The following is a 20055-nucleotide window of genomic DNA, read 5'->3' on the forward strand; positions in this document are numbered from 1 at the left end:
GTGAGTTCATGTGATTTCTGGGTAAAAAAAGATCCTAGTGCTGATTGGTCTTGAAGAGAGAAATGCTTCTGTAAGACAGGTTACAGATAGTAAAGAGCACTGTTCTAGCTGGTGTAGCAATAACCTTTACTACAGAAATCACTGATCACCGTGTCTGACAAAAAATGGGAAAGGTCTCTTATTGTATGCTTATATTGTAACAGGTGCTAAATCTTTATGGCAAAATGGTTTTTGTTAGTTCAACTTACTGTGGTACTGAGTCATGCTGCAAAGTTCCAGCTGAAATGGACTCAATATTTTTGCATTTACGTCCCATAAATGGCCACAGAACTCGTTGTGCAGAGAAGTGAACAGCAAACATGAACGAATTCTTTTGCAAGTGTCAGTTTTCAGTATAACTTTTGCCATTATTTTAGTATAAATTTGCCTTACTTGTTTTGTAACAGCTGGCTAATTGGAGCTTTCAATTACTGGGTCAAGCACATAAAAACTTTCTTTTCACAGGGCGATGAGGAACTGTTCATCCTTACCTATTGTACCAAAAGAAATATAGATACAATAGACAGACGATTCTGTTTTGACTTAGAAGCTTCAGACAGGTAAGCTTGTGAAACAGACTAAGAAGCAGTTAAAACTACTACAGTAAAATTACTGTTGTGTTTTCTTCTGATTTTCTCAGTACTCGTTCAGACTGCCAGTTGGAAATGGTCACTGGAGGGGCAGGCAAACACTACTATGGCTCACTCAGTTTTACCTCAGCTGTGTGTAGGTGAAACAGGGAGGAATTAAGCTTAAATGCAGATGCCATCTGAGCTCGCATGAAAGAAAAACACAGAAAAAAATCTGAGAAACTATTAAGAGTTGTTGTTATGGTAGTGAAGATATATGGCTTAAATTGAAATACATGTTGCTGTGATGAAAGACTGTGGTAACAGTAATAATTCATATAATCGTGACCATTTTGTGCTACAATCTTGCTTTCCAAAATGATGTGGTGCTAAAGATAAATGCTGGATTTTCAGATTGAAAATAAGATTTTGAGGCCTTTTGTGGCTGGTGTAATTGTCCACTGCATCTTGAATGTCATAGCCACTGTTGTTCTGAAGCACCACCATTTTGTTGTGCACTTTTTTCACTAGAGGCTCTCAAAATATGATAAATATTTGTTTTCAATGGCATTGTAGTCTCCTTCATTTATGAAGGTGAGAGAATCCAACTTAATAGGGCACTGCAAATAAATACAGGTGTGGTAATGCTACATTTTCTTGATGCAGATTGTATTTATGCAGAAATGGATCATATCTAGAATTAAATGCTAGATATAGTGGACTGTTGCTGCGTTTTAACATTTCCACCCCCTTCCCACCCTGCTCTGAGCTGTTTTTAACGTATACGTTTGCTCCTTACTTATACCAGTTAACTGTATTCTAATTTATAGTGTAGTAGGTCTTCAAGCTTTATGGGATTTTTGTTTTTGTTTTTCCTATCAAATTCTTAGTGCTTTTCACTTCAAAGGCTGAAGTGGCCAGTGCTGTCAGGCCCCTCTGTCCTATGACTGCTATGGTCTGTGAATGTATCTGTGATAAGGATGATGTGAACGAGCACAAACTTAGATACAAGGCTATGCCTAGTGAGACTGGCCTACCTGAGGCATGTCCATTCCTATAGCAAGCAATGGGTCGAGGGATGTGAACCTACCACTGCATCAGAAAACTTCTAGCTCACGTGGCAGATGACAAGATACTCATTTACAGCTCAGGTGGCATTTGCCACCAGCCTACAGCATGGTTTGAACTTGCATTTTTAACTTGAGAAGGATATGGCTTAACTATTCTAACACAGTGTTCCAAGAGTAGGAGAGTAAAGATTTATACTCTTGGAAGCAGCTCCTCTTGTGTCAGTGTATTGGTCAGTTTGGATAACAGATTTCAAACTGAGTCTGCTAAAGTTGTTAAAAAGTAGCATGAGAAATGTCAGTCTGTCCCCCCCTGTGTGTCATCTGCTCAATGGGGTACCTCAAGTTTAAACAGAGAAGGATGGAGAGCAGTGCTTCCTTGATCCTCCAAAACATTTTCTCATTCTTTTCTCTGGTAAAAGTGGGAAAAGTCTAATTCATCTTCCTGTCTAGATGTAATAGACACAACTGGTCCACTGTGACCTTGATATCAGACATTTTTCTTTTAATAATATATGTGTGTAGTACTGAGGTGTTCCCATGGAGATTAGTTCTGTGCTACAGGCCATTAGCTTGTTTCCTTGGTATCAGTTCAGGGCACACTTATCCCTCAGCTTGTCCAAGTTAAAAAATAACATACAGATTGATGGCTGGGCACGGGGTTTTCTTTGTTACTGTGCTTTGGAAGGAGGCAAGGTCGTAAAATTTTGGGAAAGGCTTTTCAGTAACAAACATTCAGCCTTGTGTGTGATTTGAGCATTACTTGGAGCTAACTGAAAATTTACTTATTTTTCTTTTAAAAGGAAAGCTGAGGATTTTTTTGTTTTGTTTTAGTTTTTTTAAAATCTGATACTTATGACTATAAGCTCTGAGGGGCTAGATTCCTGGCTAAGTCTCTGGGAAGTGATGTTTTTGTTCTGTTTCTACTACTCCATCATGTTTAGTTGAAGGTGACTAGTGATAAATATAGAGAAATTTAAATCTTAAGGAGACAACAGAGTTCTTCTGGTGTAGGAAAAAGATATTCTATTGATAAAGAACTGAAATACTACTTAGATTTTAATTTTTCCAGTGCAGGACAAGGAGGAGGGAAGGCTTTGTCTCTTTTGACTTTAATTTGTAGGCAAATAAATAGTATTTCATGCAGTATATACTGAGTTTGAGGTATTGCCTTTAGGTGATACTCTTGGATACTTTGACTGTTGTAATTTAGTGAAAAGAAGGAACATTTTCCCTGCATAAGTTGTAGTTTAAACTAGTAAAAGGAAGTAGACAAGAAAGAAACAAATGAGCATGTGGGGGTTTTTAGTTAGTTTACTGTGAATGTTTTTTTCAGTGAGTGATAAAGTTTGCATGTTTATGATGGCTGCAGTTCTGCACTGCAGCCAGACCCATTCCCACTGGAAAAAAACTGGTATGGCTTGAGAAGCTGCATTGCTTACTGTCATTGCTAATACCAGTATTACATTGTTTTAGTCTTAAAGGTTATTAATTGCAGAAATTAATGTCATCACATGTTGTCTGAAAAGAGATTTTGAGCAGGAGGTATTTGTGTTTGTGGAGTTCTATGTTGTGACTAAATTTTGTGATTTGATAAAATTTATAGCAAGGTGAAAATGAACTAGAAGTTTCTTTAGCTGTAAAAATGTGAATGTGGTGTGTAGACTGTTACAGTTTTACGTAAAAGTGGGATTTGTGCTGTTTTTCTCTGTGCTGTTATTTTCATACAACATTTTCCCCTATGACTATTTTGCTACTTGAAGATAGATATCGTACAAAGGAGAGAGAATGTTATGATTTAGTTTTTTGTTTCTATCCATCTCTATATAATGAGATTTACAAATTTGCCAAAAGTACTGGCAGGCTGAATAAAAGGATTTTTTTTTTAGTTGGTAGAGAAATAATTACCTGAATAGCCTGTTCTGCTTTTAACTCTCCTTGCTTTGTATGCTATGCTGAACCACACAATTACTCTGTTTACTTTTCTGTGATATAAACTCAAAAGTAGATTTCTGTTAATGTCTGTTCCACTAATCCCTACATCACACAGCTGCCCATCCTTGCCTTTTTAGGAAAGTTGTAATAGTGGAGTTTTGTAATGAGATCCTGCATTAAGACTTGGTTATTTTTATAGGATATTTAGTGGCAAACTGCAATCATTGTTGCTGCTTTAAAGCAAAAGATCACATATTGAGTAAATTAACAAATTTTTAATCTAGTGGCAATGCAAGACCAAGTTTATTTACAATTCAGAAAATTCAGTAACTCCTAGCAAGTGTTAGAATCAGCAAGTGATCAACAATGAGCTATTTGAAATAGTTTGCAAATTACATTTGCTTTCCTTTTTCTTCCCTGTTCTCCCTATTTCCTACAGTGTGTATCCCTTCTACACCTTTTATTTTCAAGGTGAGCAGTGCTTAGTTATTAAGCAAAAAATGAACAAACAAACTTCCTGACTTTTAATACAATGGGCTTTTACTTGTAGTTGGAAGTAGAATTTGACAAGAATTTTTTGGTTGCTGGTGAGTGCAGTTACTCTGTTGTTGGTACGTTTGCAGGCCTGGAGTTCCTGTGACCATGCAGGCATTTTCTGAGGAAGACAGGAAGCTATGGATGGAAGCCTTGGATGGAAAAGAAGCTGTAACTCTCATTTTTTAAATATTCTTTAATAGTATAATGGAGACTTCTCTTACCCTCTGCTTTCTGATCCCATTTATACTTTAGTAAACTGGGATTATGTAGTTTGCAAAATGATAGATTCAATGAATAAAGAATAAAAGTGAGATAAAACTCAGGAGAGATGAGTAACTTGGTAAAGCTCAGTGTGTATAACTGCTAATGCTGATATGAGATATTTTTCATTGTAATGACAGCATCAATTTTTATAAAAGGTTTCCCATTGCAATGATAATATTGGTGTTCTAGAAAATGTCTAGTATAAGCATGTTCACTTAGTCTTATGCTGACATACTTTATTCCAATGGCAAAATTTGAGTGAGTTACACGGTATTATTTTTTTTTGAACTAGATCAAAACAGTTCTTCTCAATGGGACTGAGGCTGTACTTGAATTTGCTTAATTTCTGGCTCACATAAGGAAATGGATGTGAACTGTAGAATGGAAACCCTCTGTAAATTATTCTTGCAATCATAACTATATTGGTCTCGTGGGCCAGAAATAATGGGGTTTTCTAGACAACGACAGTCACATGCCTGTCCCCAGTAGTTGGCCAGTGGGAATTTTAGCAGGAAGTTTTATTGACATCATTGTTACACAAATCTGGTTTCGCTTGCGGAGGTGTTTATTACCATGACACGTTGTCTGAGCTGGACTCCCCAGTAAGTTTACAACTTCTGGGAATGCTGAACTGGGACGTTAAGTCTCAGGATTCACGAAAGCACTTCACAACAATATGAGTGAGCTTGCAACTGTGGGAAATTAAACTGCCAAAAAACATAGGAACGTGGAGCATGTAAATCACAATTAACTTCAGTGGCTATAGCTAACATTGTTCTGTTCCCCAAGGAACTGTATTTGCTGAGAATTTTTAATAACTTTTACTCCCTAAAACGTGCAGTTATCTACTATCTGAGGGGGCATGGGCCTCTGGTCCTGCTGTTAGAGCTGTTGCAGTTGAAGGTGATACATTTTAGCTGTAAACAGCTGTATTTGTGCCTACTGAGGATTAAGATTGGGGGTACCTTTTAACTGATTTCATAAAAGTTGTAAAATAATTTATGTCTTTTTACTCTTTTTGTCTTAGCTGTTCATCAATTTGAATAAACCAAATGCAAAACGAGAGGGAAGTAAGTATTTAAATTAATTAAAACTGATTTCTCTTAACATTTTACAATTGAGAAAGGTAAGGGTAGGGGTTTTTTTCCAGTGGATTTAACTTAATTAAATATTTTACTCTTAAATTTTGAGTTCTGAATGTATTTGGGGATTTTGTAATTAATGGGTTTTCACAGTTACTCAGTTTAGTGCATATATAAGAATTATAGCACTGGACATAAGCTAGAGAATCAGTCTGATTGTTTTTGCCAATTTACTTCATGCTTGAAATTGACTCAAAACTGGCTGAATTTGTATGTAAATGCATCACAATTTCTTAATCCAGACTGTGTGCACACATCTGTTAGAATGTCTAAGTGTGCTTTTAAAAGCAATTGCGGCTGAACATAAAGGTCAGCAAAAAAGCTGAATGCATGCATTTAAAATATAAACCAAAATGGAAGTAGAAGAAAAGGCTTTCATTAGACATCAGCTTTCATCTGTTAGCTAAGTAAATGAATGAAAACAGGTATCCTTCTTTTATTATCAGGCAATTTATGCTTGTTTTTTTTTTTTTAAAAAAGTAATTAAATTGCTGTTTAAAGCTGGATCATGGTGTTATTAATAGAATTTTTTCCACAGAGTTTTCTTTTCATCGTGCAAGACCAGGTCTCCGGGAGCAAGAAGGCCAGATGTTTGGGGGAAGGGCAGTTTTGCAATATAAGCATTTAAATGAAGTTTTGATGTAAAGAAAAAGTGTAAGATAGGAACAACAAAGGAATGCTGGAGCTCAGCTGTTGTCCTGTTAATGCATCTGCTTCCATGTAGTCAGATCATTAACTGCTGTGAAATTATATACATGTGTCCTGTATCTTTAGTGTGGGAATTTCTTTGGCTTAGGGTAGGACTCAGTAAAAGCCCTTCTGTTGATAATTATGTTTTTTCATCATAAGTACTTCCTTGTCCCATTTGGTGAACTCTCTCAGATGCTGTCGATGTTGCAGTAAGTACTGTTAAATTCAATTTTGCATCTGCCAACATATGTAACTAATCAGAGATCCCATTCTTCAAAGGATGCTGCTGTGAACAGATTCAGTGAAGCCACTACCATAAGAATGAGCCTTTAGCTGGGCTAGGCAGGGCTGTGAAGGAGAAGAGCAGAATTCTTCTAGAAAAAGTGATATAGTATTTCCGCTCCAGAATATTTACAGTTTTGCTTCAGAAGTACTAGCTATATGATTAAGTCCAGCCTTATTTTCATTGAAAAGACATAATTGCAATGATGCTTTAAAACTGTTCAAACTTTTTTTTTTTTGCCTTGTAGGTGCACAATTGGATAAAATAGGGTTCACCGTCATCAAAAAGTGCATCAGTGCTGTTGAAACACGAGGTAATGATCAACCCAACCTGTTAGTGAAGAGGCTGAAGCTCTTTGAAGGGTCTGCTCTTTGAAGAAGGCCTGTGTGATAAGGATCTGTGTCATGTAGATCTCTGGAAAAGACTTTTACATAGTAGACATTTCACTGACTACGCTGACCAGGTCGGGAGTCCAGTCCCAGCCTTTTGTGCATGGCTTTGCCTCGAGAGATGTATTTTCAAAAAGTGCTCACAAGCAGGAAATAGCACCTCTCTTGACAAAGGCAGCCAATGTTTGTGTGCAGCTAAGAGAAACCTGTGTCTTGTAGGCAGTTCCTGTACCTTTGCTTGGCTGTTGGAACAGACTAAGTTATTTTAGAATTCCATTTCTGTTTAGTTGCTTTAAGACAGAAGAACAGGAGCTGAGCAGGCAAGTGACTTACAAAAAGTATCAAAGTCCTTTTGGTGGAGTTAGTATCACACCAGAGACAAACATGCTGTCAGGATTACTGTTGCATATCCTCATTGTTGTACCTCCCAAAATTGGAGATGGAAGAGAGAGGTTAGTATGCAGACAGTATTCAAGAAGTAGTTTAGATTGATTGTGGAGAGGCTTTGTGTCACAGACCTTGTGTAACTTGGGCACTGGGTGGCATCAGCTTTTGGTATCACTGCTATGTGAGGAGAAAATGGTCCTTGTATGGACATGTTGAAACTTGATGTGACCAGCCACTCTTAAGGCTCACTGCATTGTACATGGTATTGGGTGGAGAACCTGCTTATTTTGTTGTGTTTTTTTTTTTAAAAAGAGGTGAAGAGATGAAAATAGGTAGTTGGATGCTGTATATTTCTTAGTTTGTTAAAAGTGATGTTGAAATTTCTCTGTGCATTTTGTTTTTCTCTTAAATTGTTGACCTTGCTTCCCACTCCCAAAGGGGAGACTGAGGGTTTTTCAGGAATTGTATCTTTTTTTTCCTTGAGATCTGACATTGCATGGGGCAGAATACTTATATCTTTCTTTGTATCACTGTCCAGCTTAAATAAGATGGCTGAACAGAAGAATGGGTTGTTCATACTTGCTCTCAGTGCAGGGCATTACTGAAAAACAGTATTTTCTATGTATACACTTACTACACAATATTATTAGTAAGACCAAGCAGCCTTTGTGATACTGAGAATTTTGCATTTAAACAGCAAGAAATATCTGAAATCCTTTTTCTCTTAGACTTTTTTGTATCAGCCCTGTCTGATGCATTAAAGATGTTATTCCAGATTAGACCATATTCTGTCTGGTGTTATATTTGTTCATTCTGTTCTTTTGAATATTTTTCAGATAAGGTTTGCCTGTCTCATCACTTTAAATTTCAGTTACTGGCATTTACAATCTGAATATTTCAGCTGGGAAACATTGCAGATAAAGCTGGTGTCCTACAGATAAGTTGCCTTCTCTGTAAAACCCTGCTTCAATATAGACTAGATCTTCTCTTTGCAGTGGGTGGGGCAGATTTCATGGAAAGACTTGCATGTGGTCATGTAATGAAAGGCTAGTTTTGGTCTATGGTACACTATATTTTGGTTTATTATTTATAAGTGTGTTCCTATAGTTTTCTTTGAGTAGTCTTTTTTTTTTTTCCCTTCTTTCTCTGATACCCTGCAAGGAAAGCAAAACAAGAACGTAACTGTGGAAATAGTGTGAACGCTTTCTTCATGAAGTAGCTATTTGAAAAAAATGTTTTGTTTCTTTTTTCTCATGTCTCTGAGTAGGTAGGCTAAACTGAGTGGAAGTTTTAAGTCCACTCTGCCCTTTATGCCTTCATTTAGGGGCATGTAAGAAGGTGCAAAATATATGTGTAACCCTCTTGTTGTTCAAGACAGATGATGAGGTTTCATGGGTGAGAGACATGTCTCTCTGTAGTGGGATCTGCCTCTCAGCATAACTGGAAGAGAATTAAAGTTACCAAAGGAGGCCTGCAGTCAGTAGAGTGTGGTAATTTCTTCCAATGGAAAAGACTTCTATCTATTGACTTTGTTTTGGAGAGTATTGAAGAAATAAACATAAATCCACATTTGATTAATATTTCTTTTCCCAGGGTTTCAAGAATGGATTTAGGTGAGGTACTATCTTCCAGGAACTCAGTATCCACTTAGCTCTGTTTCAATAAGCTTGATTTGTCCATTACATTCCAAGCAGTTGTTGATGATTTTCTGTTTACTGATTGTGAACTTAACGTCAACTGCATTTAAAAACAAAACAAACAAAACCCCAAAACCAAAACAAAAAAACCCCTAGAGGGCCTTCTGCTGCTGTCTGCTGTGCTAAACAAATGCCAGGAGAGCATTCAGTTGTTTACCTCAGAAGAATTTGGCCAAATAATTGTATGATGAAGAAAATCAATCTTTCAGTGTGCAGGATTTTATACCTGTACTTATTCTTAAAAACAATTTTTACTTGGTTATTTTACTTTAATGATAATATATCAAAGGCAAGTTATGTTCAGCAGAAGAAAACAGGACAGATGCTTCTTCAGAGACGATGCTTGTATGCCATGTTTTTATCTCTTTTAATCATAATGGGTGTGAGGTTGGCGTGGGTGGAAAGAGAGGACAGTCTAGTGTGGGTGGAAACTGAGAATAGTCTTGTCATGTCATAGCAGAAGTAGTCTGGTATTCAGAGAGAGAAGAGCATAGCAGAGATATTGAGCATAAACTTGTCAATGGCTCGATAATTTTTTTCTCAGTTATGTTCCCTTTAATAAAGCCAAGAAGGAAATTATTTGCTCTGAATGAATTAGAAAGCAGTGCCTTGGTTAAAATGCACGTGAGCTTCTGGTTCAGCAGTGCCTTATAAGACATTGGCTGTACTTTACCTGGTAGGAGATGCTGAGGTATGCATCCTGTCTCTCCTGTGTGGAACACAATGCTGGTTGGATGCACACCTATGTTTTGTCTTGGAGAGAGCATTTTGGGATTCCATTTGGAGTATTTAATTCAGAATTAGCTACAACGGGGTAAATGTTTAAGAAACATCGAGGAGCTTTTTGCGTCGGTGTTAAAGACTCTGCGTGTGTTTTTGTGTGCAAGTAGTTGGTTGTACCTTCTGTGGGGATGTGGTAGGTAAAGTGTTTGCCAGGGCAGTGTTTGTCTTGAGTTCAGAACTACCGTAGCTGCTAATCTGAGCTGCGGAGAGAGATGGCAGCATTGAGCTGAGTCTCCAGGCTGTCTGCTCCTGAGACGGAGAATAGACGATGAGGAGAAAGTAGAAAACCTTTTCATATAACAAAAAAAAAAAAAATAAATCTGGCATTACCTTGAATTTAGAGCGCCACTTGTATGGCTGTTGCCGTGCTATGGAGTTTGATATAAAAAGTTGCATTTGCAGCTATATTACAAGTCCGTGTCAGCCTCATGTACAATGCCAGTCACAAAGTAAACTTGCTTACGTACCTTGCTTACAATGGTATAGATTACTGTTTTGCTTACAATACCTCATATTTCTAAGCATCTTTCCTGTGCCAAATTCCGGTATCAGACAGCCAAGCATCTTGAGCTAATGTAAATATGAAGGAAAGTGTGCTGCGGGGCTTTACCGCTCGGAGTTGCCAATAGTGGTTGAGCCGGCAGACACAGCGTCTGAACCCTTCAGCGTTTCACTCAGTGGTGAGCTATTCCTTGCAGTGAGTCATCTTGTCAATTGTGTCCTGTAAATGCCAGGCATTATCAGTGTTGGATGTGCTGAAGATCTGAAATGTGCAGATTAAATCAGAAATAGTTCCGTTTCATAGCAGGTTTGTATATTTTAAATAAAACATCATTCAAAAGTATGTTTAAAGGTATCGTCTAAAACTGTGTTGAAATATTAATGCCTCTTTGCACTCCTTGATGTCTGCTAGCAATTAGCTGTGCTTTTTTCAGGTTGATGAATTTGAAACCGATCAATTATCTGATAATCACTATCACAGACTCATGATTATTGCTGGAGGATTGTCTTGGTTTCAGTTCTGCCATTATTTCAGAAACTTTTGCATATCATGTCTGTTTTAATAGCAAGCACTAGTTTTTGTGGTTTGACCTAATTATTTTTAAGCCCATAAATGTATGTTTGGGGTCAGCATAGTTGGTTCCCCCCAGTTTTATTGTTAGAAGCACAGGAAGTCACAAATCAACTTCCTGTTGATTTGAATGTGACAGTATTTATTCAACTTTTTAGCATCCTGCATATGATGCAGAAGGCTTGTTCTGTGGTGTCATTGTATAAAAAAAGTGTGATGCATTTTGGCAAAGCATTAAAAAGCTTGATGTTACTCTGGTACCAGAATTGTCCTGGACAACTCTGAGAAGTTTGAAGTAAAAAGTAATTGCTGTTCTCAGGACAGATTTCTAGAGCATCCTTGGAGTGCATTAAGGACTATGTTGTTGGTCTTGGGGTTTTTTTTGTCTATGTCTCCAAGTGGTGTATAGCATGCTATCACAGTTGTTCTAGGGATCAATGGAAAACTTATTTGGTTGTGTTGATAACTTCATATTTTGAGAGGAATATTGTGGCCACAAAGCTGTTTTTTTCTCAGTTCTTTTTTTTGTGCACAGCTAAACTATGAGCATACTCTAAAGTTGTGTTTTTTGATGACCACAGGTAAAATAAAGCCAGCTCTGAACATGACATCTAGCTTAAGACTCAGCACCACTACAGTGGTGCCTGCATCCTGGGGAGAGAAGAGGGCTGGTTTTGCCCAGGTGGAACAACCAAGCTGCAGCCTTGGCCTGTCAGCTCCCTGCTGGGACAGAGTAAGGAGCAGTGCTAACAGGGAGGGCTAGTTCAGCAGGCTCAAAGTTCCGGGATGGCTGAGGAGGCTGCAGAGAGAAGAAGGAAAAGATTTAGCAAGGCTAGGCAGGAGGAGTAGGTAAAAAATGCCAAGTTCCCTCTACCATATTGAGAATTATTACTGTGTATTATGGCTGTGTCTGACAGTAATTCATTAAAAGGCTAATGATTTTTACATACTTCATCTAATATTTATTTGGGAAGAAACTTTTTCTCATATGACTGGTTTTAATTTTCCTTCTCTGGGTTGGAACAGCTTGGTATTGAAGGTGGGAATTCTCCACAAGTCTTCCTTTGTTGAAGGATATTTTGAATAAGAATACCACATAATCTGTTATTTGAAAAGATTTCCTTGGAGTGGAAACACAGGTATTTTGTGTCATTTCTACTCTTCCAGGCCAATGCGATTATGAAGGTAGAGTATGGTTGTGTTTGTAGATTGGCTGCTTATTATGTGGCCTCTCAAACATCTGTGTCAGCTTCAGGACTGCAATATTTTACCTCCCACTATATGGGCTCTGAAAAAATGCATCAGACAAAGACATACCTTATTTTACCCTTTTTCTTCCCTGCCCCTTCTCTCCCTCTCATTTTCCTTCAATTTATATTCATAGTTTTACTTCCCTGAGGATAAAACTGGGTGTTGTAAAGGAAAGCAAAAGCAGGGGAAGAAAAGGGGTAGAGAAGTGTATGTGTGCAAAAGGGACAGAAGGGCACAGAGGAAAGACAGGAAAGTGGTCCAGTGTCCATGTAGAATGGGAGTAGAGGACTGAAAATACTATGCTGGTTATGGCTACTCTATTCATCCCAAGCAAAACCAGAAGTACTGCTTTCAGTAACCTGTGGTGGTGCCTCTGGATGGAACTACTGTGTGGACCACAGTGGGTTGGAATCAGGCCTTGTATCGTAAATGGAAAGCATTTACAACCTTGAAAAAGCATTGGTTTTGACGACTGGGAATAAGCTCAACTTTTTCTTCATCCAAACTCTTTTTGTTGCCACATATTGGGGAAAAAAAGAAGTAAAATTAAATTTATTAAAGAAATCTTAATTTAGCATTTGTTGGTTCAGTTCTTGCATTGTCAGAATGTGGATGCTGATGTATCCAAAATGTAAGTTAAAAATTTTGAAAACAGACAATGGTTTATTTATGTATTTTTTTCAAGCAAAGGTTTGTCCCTGCTTGCTTCTACTCCTAGTTTCTGAAGTGGAATCGAGGCACATGAAACCTTTATCAAAACATAACATGAACTTATCTTAAAAACACAGAACAACGAAAGGATTTTTGTAATATTTTATTTATAACATTGTTCTCAGGACTGCTAATACTACTGCTTAGTCTGTCTGTCTTTGAGGAGAATTCATTGCCTGGGGAAAAATTTTAATGCTAAATTTGACTGTGGTTGATCTCATGCCTTTTTTTTTTTCTTCTCCCTTTACTTAATAGGTATAAATGACCAAGGACTGTACAGAGTTGTGGGGGTGAGTTCAAAGGTCCAGAGACTTCTGAGTTTGTTGATGGGTATGCCTCTATTTTACAAATATTTTTTCAATATTTTATTTCATGCTATTTCACTGTCAATATTTAGTTTTTAAAACGTCTACTAGTACTTGTCCTTTTTAAGTGCCAAATCTAGTTTGCTTTAGTCCATGCAAATAATCACCATATCATTTTAAGTTTCCCTAGTTTAGAAAGACCTAGATTAGTTGGTAGGAATACACTCACAGAACTGCTATGGGACTTGCAGGAGCAAATCATGAGCTTCATGCAAGGTTGATGGAAGTGAGATTAAAGCAGCCTAAGTTGAAGACTGAACAGAAAATTCAAAATACCCCATTCAAGAAAACTTGAAGCTTGTTGCTTCATTGTTTGAAGTTTCCACCTTCCTTCTCCCTTGTCTAGGATGTACAGGTGTACACGCCCGTGCATGTCTTTACTTAATCACTGTGCAAAATCAGACATTTAGTTTAAGCCTACTGGCAAAGAGCTCTTTGGTTTAAGAGGAGGAATATGATATACGTATTAATAATAACTGTGTGTCAAGGCAGGAGACAGATGGAGAAAGGATTTGTTTTTATAAACTTAGCTCTTATGTGTGGTTAGCGTCTTAGGCTCTTTTATGTACCTAGTTAGCTAAAATAATTCTCAGTGACTTTTTCTCCCTTTTTTTTCTGGAAATTTTGATGCATCTTTAATCCCAGTGACTGTAGTTCTTTTGCCACTCTGCTGTCCCTAGGGGGAAAAAAAAAAAGTATTGGCACCTGGATGAAATCCCTCATCTGCCTGATATCTCTCACCAAAGTAGTGGCCATGACTGCAAAATGTGCCGTGTTTCCCCATTTCTTGTCCTGAGCACTGACAGTACATGCAGTCAGACAAGACCACTGGGATTAGCTCATTTTTATAGAGCTTCCAAACCTGTCACTTGACAGCAAAGGTCTGATTCTCAGGGATTCATTGGTATGCAAAGAAGCTTGTTTGCAGTTTGCACCAGGCTCTTCTCCAGAACCATGCATGCTCCATCTGTGCTGATAACACAGTGTTCTTTGGCACTGCAAACTGGAGGAAGCCAGAAAGTGAATTCATTTCATTACCCCAGACATTATGTGAATGACAAAGCGCTTTTATATTATATGCTGCTGTCAGTTCAGTGCCACCTGTAAGACTTTTTCTTTTCCTTCCTTTATTTTTTCAAACAGGCTGTCTCTTCAGAAATGATAAGACATCTTGAGGCTTGAGGACCTGCATGTCATATCAATCTGTCATAATGACCTTGCTAAATATTAATTTATGATGTCTTACTTTAATCAATATTAACAGCACCCTGAAGTACTCCATTAGTGCACGTAAACCTGCCTATATCTTTAAAGTATTGTAGAAAAAAGGCTCTTTTTGGAAATATGAACTGGGATTAATAAAAATGACTGATGTATAACAGATTCTCATAGTTCATAGAATATGCTGAGTTGGAAGGGGCCCATCAGGTTTATCAGGTCCAGCTCCTGGCCCTGTGTTGGAGTTAGCCTCAGTAAACAATAACCACCTTTAGCTGCTGACCATAGGAAGAATTGATGTGGTGTCACTCAGGGAGTCTCAATTAAATGTATTTGCTATAATAAGGTGCTTCTCAGTTTTGTAGTTACTGGCTTAGCTTGGGCATGCAGGTCTGGCAGAAGGATTTTCCTTGTTGCCATTATTGGTATCCAAATTAAATATACTCAGGTTGCCAGTGGTTCAGTAGCAGCTGGAAGAGTTTACTGGGGATTCCAGCATCTGCTTTTAGTTATTTTTTTATTTTTTTTTTAAATCAAAACCATTTTTTTGTCGTTCCCAAGATTCATATATTTACTTGACATAGGAAGAGTACAGTGGTATCAAGACAAGGCAAAATACTGAACAGGAAAAAGTTAGGGTGCAAGCAGGTGCTCTTTTCTGATGTTTTGTTGAAAGTGATCCTATCTGTGCTCTTTATCTGTCTGTCCTCAGAGAAGAATAAAGAGGATTTCTTTTTGATATACAGTGGTACAGAGAATTTAAAATGACTGATTAATCTTTAATCCTTTGTCTCTGGGCATACTCTTAGATACCTTTTTATATGAAAGATTTTTTCAGAATCATGAAAACCTCATATTAACTTTCTATATTTTAAAATGTTTGATAAGATTTCAAAGTATTTTAAGCTACCTGTCATTGACCATGAGGTTCACAGTTGGAAAGGCCCAGTGTGCAAAAAAAGTCTTCCTAAAGGTAACCAGGGACATAATAGCATTTAGTTTTGTCTCTTTTTCAGAATACTTTCTATAGAATTTTGGAAAGTACATGAAGAGTCGAGAGTATGAGAAGACCAATGTATGCTTTTCTAATACTATGACTGCATAGATTTTCATCTGTAATGCAAAAATCTAGTGAAACATAGTCTTCTGTAAAAAAAGGCTCAACAATTAAATATAGAATTCTTTCTTTTTTAAAAAGAAGTTAATTTTTCAATTAACTTAGTTTTTGAAGTTATCTGTAACTGGCATTGTGCCATGGTGGCCTGTTTTGTGGCAATGATCTTGTTTAAATTTAAGAGAGGCATTTGCTAAGGAAAACAGTCATTACCTTTTAAGGGAAAATGTTAAAATAACGAAATATCTCATTGTAAACAGAGGTACAGAGTTAGAACTTCCAGTATTTTGGGCAATGTAACACACAATGCAGAGTGTGTTGTCAACCACCAAGAGTCTCAGTTTTGGAAATGTGTCAGGGATGGATTCCTGTTTCATCTATGATCTATAGATTAGATCTATGATCCAGTCATAGATCTGATGTGGTTCATTTCATACACTGCCTACACAGATTTCATACAAACCACTCCATAGGTCAGCTTTCATACAGACCATCGCTTGTGGGGAAGTGACTGCTGAGGACTTGCAGTATCTACTGATGAGTTCAGGTTTGATTTCTGATACTCTCTGGCGTGAAAAATGCCAGACTTTTCATGTTGTAGAAGAAAACTTTCAGGTGCTTCTGAAAGTTTTCTTCAAAACTAGCAGATTCCAAAACAATTACACCAAATTCCTTATTGTTTTATACACAGTAGATGACAGTGCATACAGACCTACAGTGGGGCATATTGCATATGAAAGCAGAGAGAATCTCCTCCTAACCTGGTTTAGTGAACTGGACTGTTTTTATAAACTCTGACTCCCTTATTGTCAGAAAGATTTGCATAAAATTTAGAACTGATCTGTCAGAAGCTGTTTCATAAATGTGCACAGTTATTTTTATATGCGTAAAGTTGCCATTCAGTGCACAGCGGCTGCTATGTGAACAAGTAACATGGAAACTAGTAGAGTAATTTTTTTAAAAAATTCTGCTACTTCTTATAATGGTCTGGGGTGTTTGAAGTAGGGGGGGAAAGTGGAGCAGGCACAGTGAAATGCCTTGGGTGGTGGGGCGCAGAGTAACTGTCAAACCCAAAGTGGAAAAAGTCTTTAAGCCTTGATGGCTTCTACAGTCAAATTGGGGTTCCTGGGGATTGGTAGTAGGGCCAGTGGTTTGTTTTTTTTGTTGTTGTTTTCTTTTGTTCTCCAAGAGATAATGAAATGTTTCAACAATACTTTCTATTTTTTATTTCAAGAGGCTTGCTTTGGAATTCAGATGCTTGTTGTTTTCCTCTCGAAATTCATCAACAAATTTCAATGAACAGAGTGCATACTTTGAATGTAAAGGAGGTTGATCATTATGAAGCAGCTATTTAAAAAATGGATATTACATAGTGGTTCAGTGACAAAATCCCCATAGATTTTGCCAGTTTCTGATGTGATGGCAGTTTTTATTTAATCAATTCAGTAGACAGGTTTTCTTCTCAAAAAAGAGAATTTGAACATGGAAACAGCTAGCATGCTAAAAAAGAGGGAAAAAGAAGCTTATTCCTGTGACAATCTTGAGTAGTTTGGGTGGTGGTTGTCTAGTAACAGTTTGCTAGAAAATGTTATCTGACTTGTATTTTAAAATGAGATTTAAATAATTGATATAATGAGGGAGAATATTCAGTTACAGAAATAATTGCTTGGCACAGCTTTTAGAACAAAATTATTTAGTCCCAGTAAAAGGACTGCACCTTTAATCAGGGATCCTAATTTGATTTTTTAGATGGGTCTGTCGTTTGTCTGACAAGCCAAGTAACAAATGAATTCTGAATTGTATGAACTGGTCAACACGTAATCTGTGTCAGCTACTGCTGCAGTTCACTGTAATGACTGACAGAAATATGCAGCAGTAATAATAAGATAAGCTCAAGCCCTTTAAGTTAGCAAATACACTGGGCTAGTCTGGCCATATACTTGTGATCCTCTCACGTCAGCCAGCTCTTGATTCCGGTTTTGAGGTCAAAAAGGTGTTTTTTTGATTGCACAACATTCCAGTGTGCTGTGTTGTTTTCTATCTTCTGTCAAAAACTCTTTAACCTGATGGGTCAATCAGACAAACTATTCGGTTTGACCAGTCTTGTTACAAGACTCTACCAACTAACCTGGTAAAAGGTGGGAGTTCTGTGAACCTGACAAATGGTCAAGCCAACGAGTATTTTTTTGTCCTGTGAGCGAAACACTCAGGCCATCTTGTAGACAAAACTTACTGACAGAAAAGAGTCTTTTTTTTTTGCTTTTAAAGCCCCTCTTAAAGGTTTTCACGCAATGTAGAAGGTCATACTGCACTTTAGCAGTAAACTGTTTTCATCGACAGTTTACAAGCAAAACTATGGAGAAAATTTGCATATATTTATTAGTGTACTTGCACTTTAAATAATGAAAGAAAGGAGGAAAAGATAAGTTGTGCTTAGAGGGTCTTTTTTTTTTTCTAAACCATTTTTGTACATCTTTCTGTGTTTGTGTACATGGGCCTGTTTAATTAAAGGTGTGAAAATTTCAATTGCTGTAGAAATCTTCTTACATGGAAGTGATTTTTAATCCTTCATTAAAGAAAAGAATTAGCAGTAAATAGTTCTAAGAACAAAATATGGAAATAGAGTATATAAAGGGGTTTGGATATTAAGTCTTCTTAGTATTAATAATAAAAAGGATGTACTGCTTCTATGTTTATGTGAGCAAATACATGCTCAAATTCAATGTGTTGTTGTTCATGTAGGGCATATTGATTTAGAATTCCCTTTATTCACATCCCTCTTTTCTTTCTGATTATTTTCTAGATGCAAAAACCTGCAATGAAGTTGACCTGGAAAACCCTGTAGATTGGGAAGTAAAGACAATTACTAGTGCTATGAAGCAATATCTGCGGTAAGACTCTCTCTCATTTATTCATTTTTTAGACTATGAATTCTTATTCTAATTCTCCTATGCGTTGTGTTATGCATGTTACTTGTATTTCCTATATTTTAGAATAGAAGTTCATTTTGTGCAAATACCAGTTTTTTATTTGTCTTGAGGGAAGCAAAATTATGTAGAAATACTAGTACTCATGTTCACGAGACAGGCCCCAAGATATTTTTGTGTTATATAAGCATTTCACTGATGGTTCAGACATGAATTGTTAGTCAACTTGCTAAGAGCTGCTGCTGCAAGTTAGCTGAGATCGTTAAAATTTTTGCCTTTTTGTATTTCAATGTGGTAGAATGAAAAGGTTGGGAAATTCTTAATATTTTCCTCTCCCTTCTGACCCTTGCTCTGATGTTCTGCAATAGTGATAATATTTTGAGTGTTGAATATTTTAAATAAGAATTTTAAATGTGTTCTCTATTCAAATAGTTTTACCAATTCCTGATCAAGTTATTTTCCTAAATTGCCTGGGATCATAAAATGTAGAAGTTTTGTGTATCTCTTGTAGTGTAACACAAATACAGTATTTTTAATCTGCTATTTTTATTAAAAGAAAATATTACTACAACTGATATCAAAGAATGCTGCAGAACTGTTATAAAGACACAAGTTTTATGGAGTGTAGAAAAGATTAAAAAGAAAAAAGTGCACATGATGAAGTTTTTTCTTCCCTACAGTATTTCCCATCTGAGTGTTTACTCCAATATTTCATAAACATCAGTTAATAAATGGTTTCAAGTCTGGTAGTGATGGGGGTTCTTGTTATGTTAAAGGTTTTAACTCAGATCTTTTAACTCTGATTTCCTTTATTTGATGCATTTTCACTGAGGACTGAAGTTTTAAATTTCAATTATTCCATTTGAAATACTTTAGAATTTTGGATGGCTGCTGTTAAGTCAACTTAACTGTTGTAGGACCTTAGTGTCTTTCCAGTAAGGCATTGAGTTGTGAATCTTAGTATTTTAGAAACACTAATGAAGAATTAATTACACAGTATATGTGTACACTCTTCAGTTGAGAAACAGTCTTGGTGTTGTAATTGGGAAAGGTACCTTATGACAGATTGGAGGCATCGCTTCATCTCGTGGAAGGTGAATGGATGCATTTAGTTTTATTTTCCTGATAATACCAAGTTTTCTGTTTGTGCTGGAAACCACTGAATTCAACAGCCCCTGTAAAAATGATTACTTCCAGTACAAGGATTATACTACTGAATGTTAAAAAGGTTTCCTGCTTAGAGTAAATAAAGATAGAAGAGAATATAGTTAAATTTATTATGTCGTCCTTGTTTTACAGAAGCCTTCCAGAGCCACTGATGACATATGAGTTGCATGGAGAATTCATCGTTCCTGCCAGTAAATAAATGACTATAGTTCAAATAGAAATCTTTTGCTGTTGTACTGTTGTGACCTTAGGAGCTCTCTGCAAATGCAATTTCCGAAAAATACCTCAACACAGTAAAAATACAGGAACAAGAAATAATAAGTTATTTAAAAATATGTAGGTTTTAACCAGTTTTCAGTTCTAGTATGTGTCACATGTAATGGGACGGCGTAGAGCAGTTTTAATTTTTATGGAAGAATTTTGGATAGCCATTGTAAACATTCATTCT

General features: G+C 36.8%; 1 protein-coding gene across 1 annotated transcript in view; it reads left to right on the forward strand.

Moving 5' to 3' along the window:
* The window catches only part of ARHGAP10 (Rho GTPase activating protein 10), a 147463-nt gene that overhangs the window by 70496 nt on the left and 56912 nt on the right, over positions 1-20055 (forward strand). The window contains exons 10-16 of the mRNA XM_027652849.1: positions 505-599; positions 4234-4315; positions 5439-5481; positions 6774-6839; positions 13072-13146; positions 18317-18404; positions 19740-19798. Of these exons, the coding sequence (XP_027508650.1) occupies positions 505-599; positions 4234-4315; positions 5439-5481; positions 6774-6839; positions 13072-13146; positions 18317-18404; positions 19740-19798 (508 nt within the window). The remainder of the gene's footprint in view (positions 1-504; positions 600-4233; positions 4316-5438; positions 5482-6773; positions 6840-13071; positions 13147-18316; positions 18405-19739; positions 19799-20055) is intronic.

Source organism: Corapipo altera, unplaced genomic scaffold, assembly GCF_003945725.1.
Source record: "Corapipo altera isolate COAL_440 unplaced genomic scaffold, ASM394572v1 69, whole genome shotgun sequence".
NCBI classification, from domain to species: Eukaryota; Metazoa; Chordata; class Aves; order Passeriformes; family Pipridae; genus Corapipo; species Corapipo altera.